Below are 16,580 nucleotides of genomic sequence, written 5' to 3'. Positions count from 1 at the left end.
CATTGCACGCATACGCGAATTATAATAACGACAACCACTCATATTACTCCGCGATAATAAGTATATCCAAAAATTTAACGTAATATGTAACAAAAAATTTTTTGCAATTATTTTATAAATCAAAACAATTAAATAAAAAAAAATACAACACTTGTCACAAGATAAGTGGATACATAAAATGAAGGAGCATACAGATAATCCTGATTTTCATTCTTATCTATTTATCCGAGGTCATTATCTATTTTATATACGCTCGCGCCGTTAGCAAAATGCAAATACACAGTTGCCATCGCGTTAACGCGTCGTGCAATTTACAAAATTTATTTCGGAACATATTTGTTGACGAGTTTTCGTAAACCCGGGCAGTTTACACAACGGACTGGACCGTCAAGTTGCCGTTTTTATCCGACTAATTATTTCCATTGACCCGACCGCCGCTCCTAGTGTATTGAGCAGGAACGCGCACTCTCTGTTCGTGTTGTTTTATTCGCAACGCGTATTCGCAAATAAAATCAACAGAACAGAAATAAAGGTAAAAAGGGGAGTGTACTTTAGGGATACAGCTATCGGGGATGTGTGGTCGCGAGTATATTATACGCGACGCGCCTGTACGCCAAGCACGTGCGTAACATATTCACGGGTTCGCCTGGTTGCAAATTATTATTTAATTTTACCTTGTTGCGGCTTAATCTATCTACCGTCACCGAGATACCGCTGTTGTTATTACATAGCAAAAAATCGCGAACTCATCGTCAAAACTCGCAGTTTGAATTAAATTATCGCTGGCGCTTGTAACTTGGATAAAAATTCAATTTTTTACATCAATATAATTAACTCGCATTTTTCACTGCACCTGGTGTTCATTAAATGTCACGAATCGCATGCTATATTTACGGCAGATCGCAAAAAATTTTAATTAATTTTGCAGCCAACCCTCGCAATGCAATAATGATAAATACCGGGAAAAAACTTATTTATGCATGAATTAATTTGTTAAAATATAGACTGAATTATATATGCATTCGAGATGCATAGGCGCGAAAGAGAATATTGTATGACATATGTCTCGATAGTGTGTGACGAATCGATACACCTGCTTGCAAATGCTTCAACTTGTTTACACGTTTCCGTTTCCGTTGGCCAAAATCCAAAATTCATCACAATTGTCAGCTATAAATCCTAACCCTGTGGAAATATATCATTCGCGGCGTTTCGTGAAAAATCGCTCTACTTTTAAAATGTGAAAATGTCTCATGAACCGTTGATTTTATGTATAATAGGATACTTAAGATCAAGTGTTTTCTTTCGAGTGAAAATTAAATTAAGAAGACTCTCGTTTACATATAGATTTCAATATATTAAATTTCTAATATTAAATTCCTAATAAGTACTACAGTATGTCGTTCCTTTTTTAATCTTATTGTACGTAACAACGGCAATAAATTAATTTAAAATTGCGCTTTTATCACTAAAGGCATATGGGTAATACAATAAACGGAGAAACAGATGAAAACACGGTCTGCGAAAAACGCAATTCCTTTAGAAGCGAGCACGGACGGCAGACATGCAACAACCCTCGATGACGAATTTAAAGGCAAACTCGTGTACGTGTGCTTTAACTCCGCAAATCCATTTTAGGCTCGAATTGAGGGACGCCCGCGCGTTAAAAGGTAAAAGGTGTACATGTGGCAATATATAAAAATACGCTTTACCATGCATTTGTCGATTTCGTACCTGATCGTCAATAGTGGAAGAGACTATAATAAGTGTATATAGCTGCAACACATCGTTCAAGTACGAATTATTTCGTTTATTGACGCGAACCCGGTATTATTTCTACAAATTGATACATTGCATTTATCATTTACAGGTATGTAAAAGCATAATCACACACTATCATTCACCTTTATTTTACAATTTTTCTTTATATCTTTAATCTGTTTCAAAAATGTGTGTGTGTGTGTGTATGGAACATCTTGTACATATCCTGTATATTCATTTATGAGTACGCGCGTTTACAGTCAAATTGTTTGCGAGAACTTTCGCGCAAATATTAATATTAATTACATGTTCATTTACTTTGTACATGTTGGATAATTAAATTATTATCTTGTTAAATATAATAGTAATATTGCCAATCGTATTTCTCTGAAATATAAATAGAAAGTATAATAAATCGTTTAGGGAAACGGCGGAACATGTTCAATATGGAAATATAGTTTGCTCCCGTTCAAAGCTATGTTATGATGTAACGTATCTACATAATACCGATAATTAATCATTAATATCAAGATAACGTATTGCAGAGGTGTAACAATAATGCTAAACGTGAGATAGGGAGATTATGAATATTCATTCGCTGATGAAATATAACTGTTGCGCTAATACGGATCGTTTAAATCCGTTTCCGCACTCACACTCGCGAAACTCATTCGCAATATAATTCGCCGTATTAATGTCAAAGCCAAACGTGAGAGAGTACAAAGTGGTGGGTATCTGTCGCGACAACTGTACCCGGCACCCTGTTTTGCTGCTTTGGTGTGTGCAGTGTGCATGACTCGTCCGACAACGATCGCGAGGCGATAGGCGCGGAAATGCAGCAGCCAGAAGTAGGCGAGCGTTTAATGCGGTGGAAGAATTAATTTAAACGGTAGCGTAGTTGGCTCGTAGAGTTACCGCGTTAAATGTCCCTTTTTCATTTTAAACCTTAAAATTCGGTCGCGAGAGAAACTTGTTCCCTGATCCATTCTAAATCGAGTTGAAGCCAACATGTCTTTTGTCCAGCTTAGATGTACAGATATTATGTGTGGACAGATTATGCCTATATAATTACAGTTTTACTATATTTTTTATGAAAATGTTTAACATTATTGAGATGATATCTGATTTGTCTTATAGTGACAAAATTTAATTATACATACATACATATATATATATATATGTATATATATAAATTATGTGTAAATTTACTGGGCGACAATAAACTCGCACATGCGTAGCAAAACAGAAGCTCGACGAAATAAGCTGAGCTTATTTATTGCGTTTAGTTGCAAGAGTCTCGAGATAAATGTGTCACAGTACAATATATAATAGTTCTTCGCAAAAACTTATCGTGACAAAATATATATAATAGAACGGGGCGACAAGATGATCGCACCATCTTTCTCCGTAATGTTCATCGATCTCAACGCGAAAGGAAAAACATTGCCATTGTCTCACGAGTCGGGATTTTCGCCCAACAGAACTTTCTTTTTTTGTACTTTTCAAGAAAAAAGAAACCACGCCACAAGAAAGGCATGCCTTCTTTGTGCGCACGCTTCTGCAAAAGTTTCCATGATTGAACTCTTTGCACGAAAGACGATCGTTATACTGGATCTTACCATTGTAAAATCCGCCATTGAGTGCTCTCTCGCCGAGCTCCTTCTATCAGTGTATGCCTCTCTGATGTAAGATAATAGTTATAAATGGGTCGTCTCCCCTTTCATTTCCGAATAAATAACGAAACACAATAACGCTTTAATTTAAATCACCTCGGGAGAATCGCATCTACGAGGAGTAAACTCATTAACAAGTTTCCATTCATGGAGGGTACTTCGCAAAATTGTCACCGGCAATAATAGCAACGCGAGAATGCTGCGAGATTGAGGGTAACATAGAAAAAATTAATTATAAAGTTATGGTCGTATGATCGCATGATCGGTTATCTTTAAACCACATAATAACTTATAAAGTGTGATCCATGGTTAAATTATAAGAGCATCAGGTATTATAATTTTAAAAATGTAGCGTTTATTAATATACAGAAGTTCTGTGAAAGTTTTTCTACGCATTAACTACATAATCGTAGGTATTATGTAGTTATTTAATAGTATAGTAAAATTTATGTATTATATGTCATCGTTGTCATGACGCATAGGTAATGACAAAAAATGATATGCCATGAAACATTTAACATAAATGTTACAATAAAATATTTATTATATATTTTGACAATATATATATGAGATATAGTTTTTCCAATTAATTTTATATTTTTTATCCAATAAAAAATTTTATACAAGAGATTTCTTTATAACGTAATTACTTTTCGGTTTATACAAAATGGGAGGCGGATTATGTTTAATAATAAAACATCACATTAATAAAATAAAAATAGATGCTCTTTTTACTTCCGTATATTTATCAAATTAAGAGATTAATATACAATAATCGAAGGACAGTAATTCTGCTCGCAGGGTTTAACATGATAAAATTTGATCATCAATGTCTGTTCATCCTGTCGTATGGATTACAAATAACGATGAGAATTACATAAAATCGTTCGTAAGGGAGATCATTCCGGAAAAAGCAAGAGGAAAAAGAACGATTCTTTTTTCCACGGGAACAATCAGGATTGTCGTTCAGCGGCAATATGACATATGCGGAAGATTGTAGAGTAGACACTCCCCTGAGAGATTACTATCGCATATACTGTAAAATGATATGCAAATGAAAGGACTTGCGCTACATGACATGACCAACGAAAAAATGCATTTCATGCATTTTTAATAATAAAAATGTATAGCATATTAGTTATTTAAATTAAATTTCGGTAAATTCGTAATTATAAATTTTTTATTGTTATACATTTTTATTTATTATAATTTTAAAATTTTTAAATATTTCTACGAAAAAAATAAATTACACAATGATTACAACGCTTCAAAATTGAGTTAACTACTATTAATCTACTACAAATATTAATTATTTTAATTAACGAGTCACTGAATTGTTCGAGAATTTACCTCGATTAATGTGATATATTAGGGAACGTATGTCTATAATCGCACATACACGTGTACACACACATACCAAGCAAGATTTCTACGGGACAAGAAGCACCCTTGGGAGTGTCCGAGAAAAGAGAGCGATGAAAACAAGTGGCTGAGAAAAATCAAGAGAGCAGTTCGACAAGCGAGAGGAGAGTAGCCCGGCAATAAAACGCAAGCGGAAGATTGTGGAGTAAAAGGCACTCTCTTGAGATTGCTGGTACTACATGCTCGATACTGACATCACAGAAAAAGAGAGGAGGAATAAAGATTCTCGGTATCTTGGTATCCAAGAAGATTACAAAATATGTATCCATTCAATTGATATTGATCCTCTTATAACCAGCTATAACATATGATGTGTATATCACTAAGACGCGATGATAGAAAACATGATAAAAAATTGGAAATTCTTGAAACAGCTGAAAGTTGATGTGTGTGTACAATTAATGTGTAAATTATTATCTGCATATACATATATAAAAATAATAAAATTAACTTTCATATAGAGATAACAGCTATGTATATAAAGGTTAGTTTTATTATTTTTTAATAACACATAAAAATAGTAAAACTAATTTTTATTAGTTTTCTTGTATGAAGATAAAATACGGAAAAAATACATATATTTGAAAATTCTTTATGTATCAAGAAGTGTTTAGTAGAATAAAAAAAAAAAAAAAAATGCTACTGCAACATAATGTTTATTCAAGACATTTAATTTAAAGCATGCTACACGGAACACCATTTACGTTTAATTTATATTTATCAAAAGGTTATTTAGGGTGTCGTGGTTCGCTGAAACATTCGACCGCAGGGCAGATTTAATGAGTTGCGCTCCTATATCGCTAGCGAAGTGCAATTGCACTTTACAAGCTAAATGTACGTGGCTTCATCCAAGTCAACGACGATTGTTTTGCTGTACTACGCGTGAAGTATCGCAACTAATGCAATTGGAACACGTTGGTAAATACAGCAATGTACGATCGAGATAAATCTGCGGGCGTTTACACGATATTACGTTCTATCCTGCTTATAAGTGCGCAATTTCATAGCGGATGGACGCAATATGATGTAGAATAAACGGAGGAAAATCATTTTCAATATTCAGTGATGACTACAATATATAATATCGCTCTGTACTGTTCAGATTGCAAATTTCTGTTTCTATTCCATTGCAATTTACACTCCATTTTATATGTTGAAAAAAGACGAACTTCGAAATATCGTTATTATCGCGCTTGTCGTATTTATAATTTTGCCGCTCAAATGTACGCATATTATATATATATATATGCAAACATGAATATTAAATACATTGCATTTGTGGTAAGGTATATAATAGAATGTAAGGGTTACGCAGAATTGCGCTCTTTGAGAAATTGGAACATCGCGATAAATCTGCGTTTGATTTTTTTATAACGAAAATTTAATTGGAGGGATTACGCATTACTCGCTTTTAGAAATTCAATTTTAGCTTAATTATTCAAATACAAAAAGTAAAATAGAAAAGTAAAACTATAACTAATATACCTATGTAAAATATTATTATTTATTCATATTCATAAAACTCTATATATCTTTCGAATCCGTACAATTTTATTCATTCACTAATCAATATTTAATACCAGATTTAAATTAAACCTTTGTAAGTTTGTGTCAGATAATTGGTGCCAAACTTATGAAAAAGAAATTATTAAAGAAATTAAAATATATTTCTAATTTCCACATTTTACCGATATATTAGCAACGATAAACAACTATATGAATAATAATCGCGATATGAATGATAAACGAGCGATCCTTTCCGTTGAATATAGAGATCATTCGCTGTAGCTTTACCGGAAAAGCGGTTCTCTCCAGAGAGAAGCCAGCAATCCCCCGAGATTTCCCGGCTCGATTTGAGAGATTATCATACAAGCTAGGTGTCTATTTATGCGGAACAAACGATGGTCCATGCGACGGACATTGCAGGGCGGTTCTGATTGAAATGCGCCCGGTAATTTCCGGTTATTTGGCACATACAGTTATGCTTGCGACGCGGTGCATTAGGCCGCCATGACGCCGGCAACGTTTGATATGGCGTGGAATGCGTAGTTCTACCATGGTCCATTTCCATCCGCTGCGTCCCGTATATCGACGTCGATCAACGTCGACGAAATCGTACGGAGGCTTACGCGATTACAGAGAGCTAATATCGCGGGGCTTTTAATCGATCCAGTGCAAAGAGGACTAAGCTGCAAAATGATAATTTCAAATCCGCGCGGATGATTTTAATTGATTTATATATTTTCTTGAAATATATCAAAGCGATTAAATTAACGTATATATTAATAATAAATGACATCTACTATTTAACATTTTTCTTACATTATTTCTTTGAAATTATTATTTACTGTTTTATCTAAAAATATTCTTTTATTAGAAACTAAATTGGACAATTAAATTATTATTAATATCGCTCTTATTTTTATTTTTCTATAATTATTTTAATATGGCATTTTCTGCAATTGCATATATTTCATAGAAGACTTGATTCTCAGTCTCAGATTCTATATAAATATAATTTCTGCTCTACATTGTTCCACGAGCGAGACGTTTAATTAAAGTTGTAAAAGGTAATGCTTCATCTTATTGGAATTACTTACGTTAATGAGATCCAACTTCTCGTCGTCCAACCTGCAACAAAAAGTGAAAGATGGTCTTTTAGATGTAACGGAAGCTAACAATTTCCTGTCGACATTTCATTGCTGACCGCGCGCGTTGAATAGCCGCGCGGAATGAACCGTAATAACATTAGAACTTGACAATGTACGGGGTAACTCGTTGACAACATAAAACTATGTTCCCCGGTCATGCCAGTCCTCCAACCTACCAATTTCAAAAGTTCATAGTAAACGGTGGCCAAAACTAATTTTCCAACTAATTTCCAAAATAGGAATCCCAAACCGCTCTGGTAGATGACCGAGAGATTACGTTCGCGCAGCACATGACGCGTAGAAGTATATATAGACAGAATCGGCATATTTTATTCAATTCCTAATATTCTTATGCATATTATTTCTCTGACACTTCTTATAAATCCATAAACTTTAAATTTCCAATTGGACTGTAATACTATAGGAAATAATTAACATAATTCTCATGAATTGCAACTATACTTGAAAAATAAACATATAATACCAATTTTGATAAAGCTATATATCTAAAGTTCAATCTATTATAGTTATATTACATACATGCACATCTCGTTTCACATATTTTAAAATATAACTTTAGAAATCATTATTAAATTTTTGAGGTACATCGATATCTACTTCTCATGAGACAGAATTGTCACTATCTCCTCTGGGTGTCGCTCTGTTCACGTTAAATTCGATCAAAGTTCGACTCCCGAGTTCCGTTAACCAAGACAGACGACGTGCGGGCAAAACCAAAGTATACGCCGGGGTGAACCTTCTCCTTAACTGGCTAATTCCTCGATTAACATTTTAATTACCCGGTGTACGAAACGAAAGTTTGAGCGAGCTGCCCTAAGCTTCAACGAGGAAAGAAGATTAGAGTCTCGTTAGGGTGGCGCAAGTCCCACCCGCTCCACTGCTCTTATCCCTCCACATTTCATCCTCAAGACTAATTTTGTTCGGCCTGATATGCGTTGAAGAAAATTATTCGTCGGCGTCTATCTTCCGCCCGCGGAGAAACGTTGCGCGAAACGAGGTGGAGGACGGAGGATGTCAGACACTCTTGTGGACAAAGCGCAAAGGACTTTAATCTCCGTGAGGGGCAAAAAGGTGCGCGGTATGTATGTACACGACGATACGCGATTTCACAGTGAGTACTCTCGCGAGACGGCGCTTTTGTGGAATATGTCAGAAGTTGACGAGCTGCCGTTTTCTACGTCACGCGTTTCACGCGACCGATGAGTTTAGGAGCTTCGGCGATTAGAAACGTTGTAAAGCTTTTCTTTGCTCAGCGTTATTTAGCGCTAATTCACTTTCTGCGCAGCAAAAAAGAAACGTCGGCATCATAATAAAACAAGGCTTTGTTAAAAATAGGGATTGAAATTAACTTCTATTTTAGTTTAATTTTTGACGTATTAAATACAGAAATACAAAATTATATGTGAAACGCATATACACTTATGCAGATACGGGAAAAATTTTTTTTCGCATTAGTCGCGCATTTATGTAAATTTTCAAGAATAATTTTAGAGGGATCTGTTTTCGTCTGCCTACATCAAAATCTGTATTCATTGAAATTATGCTGATTTTAATCCTCGATGAATAATAAAATATCAGTATTGTCTGTTTAATTGTTGCAGATCATCACTTCATGGTTTTCCTAGTGTGTTCTTAATTATCAAAAAACTTTATTGATATTATTATTCGGTATATTATTGCATATGACAATATTTTGATATTAAATCTATTTTATGTTGAAACGCAAGGCATTGTGATAACTCGCATTGTTTTATGCAAAACTATGTTTTAACTGTTTATTTTTAATATATCTCGAGAGAATAAACGTTAAAACAACTCGCTGTTTTAACATTTCAAAAATGAGATGGAAATAAATTTTCCGCACTAGCGAATATTACGTTTTTCACGAGACGTGAGATCTCTGTAAATATAAATTTTCATCGGTGAGGTAATATAACCACCCACGCTAAGTTGTACATTATTAAGGCCGTCCTCTACCTTCTCGGGTCGAAAAAATATATTTTTTTTTTTTTCATAAATCACATCTACAACATGTGTAGAAAATGTGTGCCAAAGGATTTTTCGATATTCGAAGTGGTTCACAAGTTACGGCCCTGGAACGGAGCAGGTATACAGAGCGCGCGCCGGGTTGCTCCGAAAGCCAAGCAGATGTTTTCGAATATTGACTGAGACGCCGTGAAGCGTCGGTTAGTTCAGTTTTGCTGTGGCAGTTGCGAAGCGTGTACTGTATTCAAAAAGTTATAAAGCCAATTTATGAGGATTTATCCAAAGAAGAATTGTTAAGCAGATGCCTGGGAGCGGAAACTCAAAATAATAACGAGTCGCTCAATTCGTTAATTTGGACTTTTGCTCCGAAGCACCTCCATTCTGGGCCAAAAGTGGTTGAAATCGCCACGTTTTTCGCTGCCACAATCTTTAACGAAGGATTCAAATCTATCCTGAAGATCTTGGAAACCATGGGAGTGAAAATCGGCCCACAAGCTAACGGATATGTTCAGCAGCGTGATAGCTCTCGGATCGACCGTTCAGAAAGGCGCACGAGTGACGTTGTGAAGCAGGCCCGAATCGCGAAAAGAGAAGATGGAGCAGCTCTGCGTGACTTCCAAGAAGAAGAGGAAGGCCTATTGTATGGTCCAGGCATAGCAGATTGACGGTGAGATGAAACTTTCAGTATAAATCACATGCGCAAACTTTCAAACGCGTTTTTCTCGAAACACCATTTTTCGAAACGGTGACCACGATATTTCAGAAACTACTGCACAGATCTTGTTGAAATTTATACAGCATCTTTAATATGTTATAAGCCAGCGATTGAACTAGGATTATCGTGATTGCTTCGATAGTTTTTTTTCTACGAGCGAAAAACTTGATAAAAAATGAGTAAAAATAGAATGTAATTTTCAAAAGTGTATAAGAAAGTCAATTTTTGTAATTTACAATTCACTCTAGTTCAATCGCTAGTCTTAAATATGAAGATTAAAACGCCGTTTGGTTTTTTGATTTCAGATAAGCAGAACAGCCGCAATCTTGGTCACCGTCAAGCCCCTCTTTTACTTGATGTCTTCCTGTCGGCCACTATAACTTTTATTTATTATATATTTTGACTTTAAAAAATTTGTAAAGCTTATTTAAATGTTCATCAAGATTATGCAAAAACAATGAGATTGATTATTTTGATGGTTTGCCCGTAAAAAATTATTGAAAAAGCCGTAAAAAAACAGCCGAGAAGGTAGAGGACGGCCTTAAGCAAAATGCCGGAAAAGATGAGATTGCGAACTGCTCTAATGAAGGCGACGTATGTACAAAAATTACTGTATAAAAGTAGATTAACTTAGTTGTTAGCAAAATATATTCGCGCCGCGCCACGCCACTTTACTTAATATTATCCTTTTTGACGTACAAATTTATAGGAGTGCGTATTCGAAGATAAATACAGAAGAAGAATAAAATAGGAAGAAGGAATTGTGTAAAATTATTGATATCTTTCATATTTTATTAATTATAAGCATTTAATACACATTCCTACAAAAGTTTGGTAAATATCCACTTTAAATTACAATAGTAAAACGCGGTCGCAAAAATAAAATCTCGCGTATACGGAGGAAACAAAGTTCTCGCGGCGGGAAATTGTATTGTTAATGCAATCGCATAGTTTCGAAACAAGCTCGTTTTTAATCATAGAGAATGCTGCTGTTAAAACTGCAGGACCGAGATTAAAGCGGCAATTTAATAGCGTCGCTGATGATTAAAAAAAAAAAAAGTTATCTGCACTCTTGGTAAGCGCCCTGTAACTCACACCATTTTCACTCACTCAAAGCGTCTCCAATTCAACCGGGTATGTCTCCTGTGTCTTGACTTTTTAGTCGACCCTTTCTCTATGACCATTCACCCTTCGCTTCCGCGTTCACGAGCTCCATGTCCTTTCCTCGCTTGTGCTTCAAGCCCGTTGAACTTTTTTGTTTTAAACGCGCGTCGTGCAAGCTCTCTTACAAGCAAGCGTACGTATACTCGCTGCCATTTTCATTTCACCCGAGTACGCAGTTTGCAGTTTTGCTCGTAGGCGATTAAGATGCTTAATCTGTGCGCGCGAGTGAGCGGCGGCCTATACTCCTTCATCGAGTCTCTGTCTTTCGCTTTTTCTTATATACTGAATAGTTTCAGCTAATCCCCCCCCCCCCAACTTATCTCTTCGCCCTTTTCCTCATTGTCTTCCGTCTCGGTCCAAAATCTTTCTAGTTTTTATTTTCTCCATTCACTTCGTATCGCGCTCTGCTTCTTTGTTTCCCCTTTTTTTCTTTAGGTTTTTTCTTTCTCATTTACCATATCGACTTCTACATTCCTCTAGTATTTCCACACCCCCTATTTCCTTTTCTCATTCTCTTTCTTTCACGCGGCTACTTCTTCTCTCCCGTGTCTTATAGCACTATTTATTTTACATACAACATATAATTTCCTGTACATGTCGCGCTAGCGCATATCTTTTACATCTCTTTTAGCTTCAATCTCCATCATCTAAATTGAAGTTGCAAAAAAGCTTCTATCATATCCTCTATCGCGTTAGCTTTTATGTTATAATTTTGCATTAGCTAGCAAATGACAAAAATAATCAATTAATAGTTTATTATATAAACATATGTATTTATATAAATCGTGGTATTGCGCTTGTATAAAAGCTATTGATTTTTTTTTATTTGTCGTTTACGGCATATCTAAATAAAGAAGAAAGATTATTATTAAGTATGTCATTGTTACTCGCGATTCGATCTCATCGCATCTTTTGGCAGCGATAGTCTAGAACTTTGCACAGACGAGACAAAAAGTTTAAACAAATGTACTTTATTTATAGCGAGTTACTCAGCGAGTTACCCAGCAAAATCAAACGAGACACCACTCTCACGTTTTAGCGCCACGGAGAACAGCGTGTTGATTTAGGACGGTAAGTTATGATCTCGAGTACTACTGCAGCGCTGTAGTAATATCTCGTAGAATATGGAGGCGCCAGATAAATTTCAGTAGCAATTAGCGGCCGCCGCGATAAAATCCATAATGTCGCCTCACCGCGGAGTCGCGCGCAACGTAAGCGCGAGCGTGTTAATTGAGTGTGAATCTGGTTATAACATCCGTGATATTCCGCAGTAGCAGAATTTTGAGTAGGCTCTTACGACTAATTACTGAGTCTGGAAATGTAATAGGTAATGCGCCTAATAGGCTTGCGAACATATACATATACGAATCAAAACTAATTATTTCGATTTAATTGGCAAATAATTGGCAAATGCTGTTTTAAAATACATATATAATTAAATATATAAGATTTTTTTTTAACCATATTTATAAACTGTTGTGTTGAAAATTCGCAACACATTTAATTACAAAATAATAAATATGCTACAATAAATACTAAATTTGTGAAATAATACCTTCAAATTTTTTTAGTTTTATTGCTATTTTCATGTTTTATATAGGCGAAATAACCTTTTCAGTTTCAAAAAATTGTGCTGAAAAGAACTACAAAAGAATTACGTCAAAGAATCGATAAGAATAATAATATAATAATTTGAAATACGTAAAAATATGTTAATTATGATAATTTCTAAGCTGTGTGAGATAACAACTCCTATCTCTTGATTTCCATTTCCTAATTCTCGACTAATAAAACAAAAATGTTTGCAGCGCAAAAACCCGTGTAACTTTTATCACGTACTCGTCGCGGTTGGAAGTCACGTAGGTCGCGAAATCATATTACTCGCGGTCTTATCTTTCGGCTACCTCGTAACAGGACACAGAAACCGCGCGGTATGCACGTGTACTCGCTACATAAACGAAATCAGTCATCATTCGTAGCACAGAACACCGAAATCTGACCGCGGTGCTGATGTCCTGCAAATTGCAGGCCACGTTACGGTGTTGGATTATTGATGACGCAGAATGGCTACGACTATGCGTCTCTATTATCTTTACGATCTGCAAATGGGGCCGCGGTCATTCGTTGCCTTGGATAAATATGGCAATGCTATGCGATTGTTTCAAGCTTAACGCGCCCGCCGATCCGAAATATATCGCCCATTCGCTATTTACTGCAAGGAATGCAAGGCGAAATACTGCTGCGGCAATTGGCGAGTGCGTTGCTGGAAGGTGTATGTACGATATAAATTGTCCAAGTTAATATGTTTTTAGATAAAACGTACATTGCGGGAACAACAAAAAAAACCCACAATTGGTTATCTTTATTTTTACGTCTCACATGTCTGATATGTATTTTAGCTTTTTATTAATATCGTGAAAAAAGACGATATTACATTGTACGTGTATAATCGCTATCTATAATTTCTTATGTCTATATGTTCGCCAGCGTGAGGATGGTAAAACGACTTTTAGGGAATAAAAATTCATGTTGCCACTAAAAGAACATTTCCCAGCGTAATCGCGCGCTCTATCCACGTAAATCCACATCTGCTAAATTTACGTCGTTATTCCCGGCATAAAATCCTTTTAAACGTTCTCATTTTCTCAAGGAAACATACGCTTTATGCCGCAATAAAAGTAGCAGTCGGTCGCAACGGCCTCACGCGTCGAGGGATAGCGAGGCAGAGACAGAGGGAGAGAAAGAGAGATAGATAGATAGATACAAGTGTCGCGTCTAAAGTCCTCATTAGGATGCAAGGAAGGTGCGTGGCATACAATACGAGAGACTAAACGACAGTTACACTTCTTCATCTCTTCAAAATCTTTGAGAGCGTGTACAAGTGATATAAGATTTTTCGAGCAAGGGCACCATGAGCGTACGTGTTGTCTATCCCGTTACCGTTGTCGTGCCATTACATCGCAGTATATCTCCGCTTTCAAGACCGTCTATTGTCGCGTAAAGGAAAAAAAAGGAAACTTTACGTAGCAAAAGAGCCCTTTAGGCGAGATAAAATATCCAGTAAAGCACGTGACAAAATAGCGATATAAGGAACGTGAAAATGTAGCAAACATTTCCCACGTTCTTAAAACACTTACTTAAAAACACGTTTACCTTAATGATTACGATGCGAGAAACAATATCAAGCAGTTAACATATAGGGCGCGGAAATTTCATGAGATTTTATATTGACCCGTCTCACGCGAGTGATGCAAAATTCATCATTTTCCTAACGACGCTAAAATAGTAGAATAGAAGTAACATTTTTTCAAATTAAGCGATGACTAAACCTATCTGTACCATTTGTCTAAGAATATAAGATTTATCACGAAATTTCACAAACTTCTACGCCCTTTATTGCAGTTATCAGATTAGCAAGCAATTTCTTTCTTCTTGACCCGAAAAATGTATATACACATAAATTGCGTCATATATAAATTATCATATATATATGCATATACAGTATATGTAATTCTAAATTATTGTTGGGGTTTTCGTGGCCTATGTAGTATTTTCAAACCGGAAACAAGTAAACTTACAGAATATGAAAGTGTGACTCCAAAAGTTTTATTCGATAACGCTATACTCACCGCATTGATGTCCGATAATATGATATCATATTTCAAAATGGTAACTGTTCAAGAGAAAGCAATGTGTGTACTTTGGTTCTTCGAAACTTTGGTTCGTCCATTATCACAACGCAACATCGTTATATAACTCATTGTCAGTATGGAAAAGATCTACTTCAGATCATGCTATCCGACGTTGGTTAAAGCAACTTCAAGAGACTGATAATGTTCAGCATCAAAAAGGAGTGAGAAGTACTTCGCAGGAAGATATACTGATCAAATCCACCACAATAAACTAAAAACCAGAATTGTTATTGCGATAGAAACAGCTCACCACAAATGCTAGAGAACTTAGAGAGAAATTAATTATCGCTTGGAAACCTTACATGCCACGAAAGCCGCGCATGTTAAAGTTGATGTTTAGCATTCTGCAGTGTATTGATTTTATAGGTAATAAAATATATATTATAATATTCATTATATCAAAGTGGAATAGAAAGATGTAAATTATCCTTGTGCTAAATAATCAGACCTTTTTCTTTCAAATAGTAGGTGTATACGATCAATGTTCCATTATCATTTCGGGGCGAAAAGAACAGACGATTTTGTGATTTGTTTGGTTATCTGATAAAAAAATATTACATTTGCTTTATACTCCGTGTAAACAGAACGTTTCAAAATGCGTTTCCTGTAAATTCAAAGTACGAGCACACAACCATCATAGCGCGGTTGTCGCTAGACCACGAACCAGAACATCCGTGGGCAAGAATTTACATACTCGGCGACGTATGCGCGCGCACAATTTGCATTTATGTAAGTGCATAATTCGTTATGAAATGCAAGTACAATGACTATTAGCTTCCAAGATTAGTCTACGTCGAGCGACGATTCGCAACGCGAGTCGGAGATTCTATTGTTCGCAAGTGACTATTAAATTCAAGAGTACCCCATTCAGCCTTTATTCGAATTAACTTGAACTCGAATTGCATGTTATCATACGACGTAGAAGCGCTCATATAAATGCGAAATTTTCGTTACTAAGATTATCGACTTATATGCGGTCTGCATGTAATATGCAAGCGCGAAGCATGGGAGAGAACTTTGTTTTCTTAATAACGTAATATTCTCAAATTATTAATGCGATTAACAATCTTTGTTATATCAAAACACGCAATATAATATTGGACATTGGACTATTATTCTGTTATTCTAGACACTAATATATATTTCGTACACACATATATATATATATATATATATATTTGGGAATCTGATCTATATGAATATTGCATGAGACAGTGCACAAATACATTATTTATAGATTTACACAGTTGCATATCTCACTATCGAGATAATCTTGCTATTATTAGTCTTGCTATTAGACAGTCTTAATATTAAAGTGACTGATCCAAATGACCCATCATGGATACTTGACTTGAGATACATCTCATACCGAAAAATAATAAAATTATAATAGTTTTCTAGAATGTAAATTTGAAATGCTCGTGTAATATTCATTAAAATAAAATGCAAGTCAATCAGAGACACTTTTCATAACTTTTCTAAAATTGAACCTCAG

The 16,580-nt window shown here is 35.5% G+C and overlaps 1 protein-coding gene and 1 long non-coding RNA gene across 4 annotated transcripts in view; one reads left to right on the top strand and one right to left on the bottom strand.

Annotated features, from left to right (window-relative positions):
* LOC143895932 (uncharacterized) overlaps positions 1-16,580 on the top strand; it is a 279,573-nt gene that overhangs the window by 50,490 nt on the left and 212,503 nt on the right. The gene's annotated exons all lie outside the window — the stretch shown is intronic.
* Invadolysin (leishmanolysin-like peptidase, invadolysin) overlaps positions 1-16,580 on the bottom strand; it is a 260,628-nt gene that overhangs the window by 47,467 nt on the left and 196,581 nt on the right. Inside the window, exon 4 of the mRNA XM_077403383.1 lies at positions 7,457-7,487. Coding sequence (XP_077259509.1) covers positions 7,457-7,487 — 31 coding nt within the window. The remainder of the gene's footprint in view (positions 1-7,456; positions 7,488-16,580) is intronic.

This window comes from Temnothorax americanus, unplaced genomic scaffold, assembly GCF_048541705.1.
Source record: "Temnothorax americanus isolate GAGA-0224 unplaced genomic scaffold, ASM4854170v1 Scaffold17, whole genome shotgun sequence".
Taxonomy (NCBI): Eukaryota; Metazoa; Arthropoda; class Insecta; order Hymenoptera; family Formicidae; genus Temnothorax; species Temnothorax americanus.
Note: the sequence above shows the minus strand (reverse complement) of the source record. Positions and strands in the feature narration are given on the sequence as shown.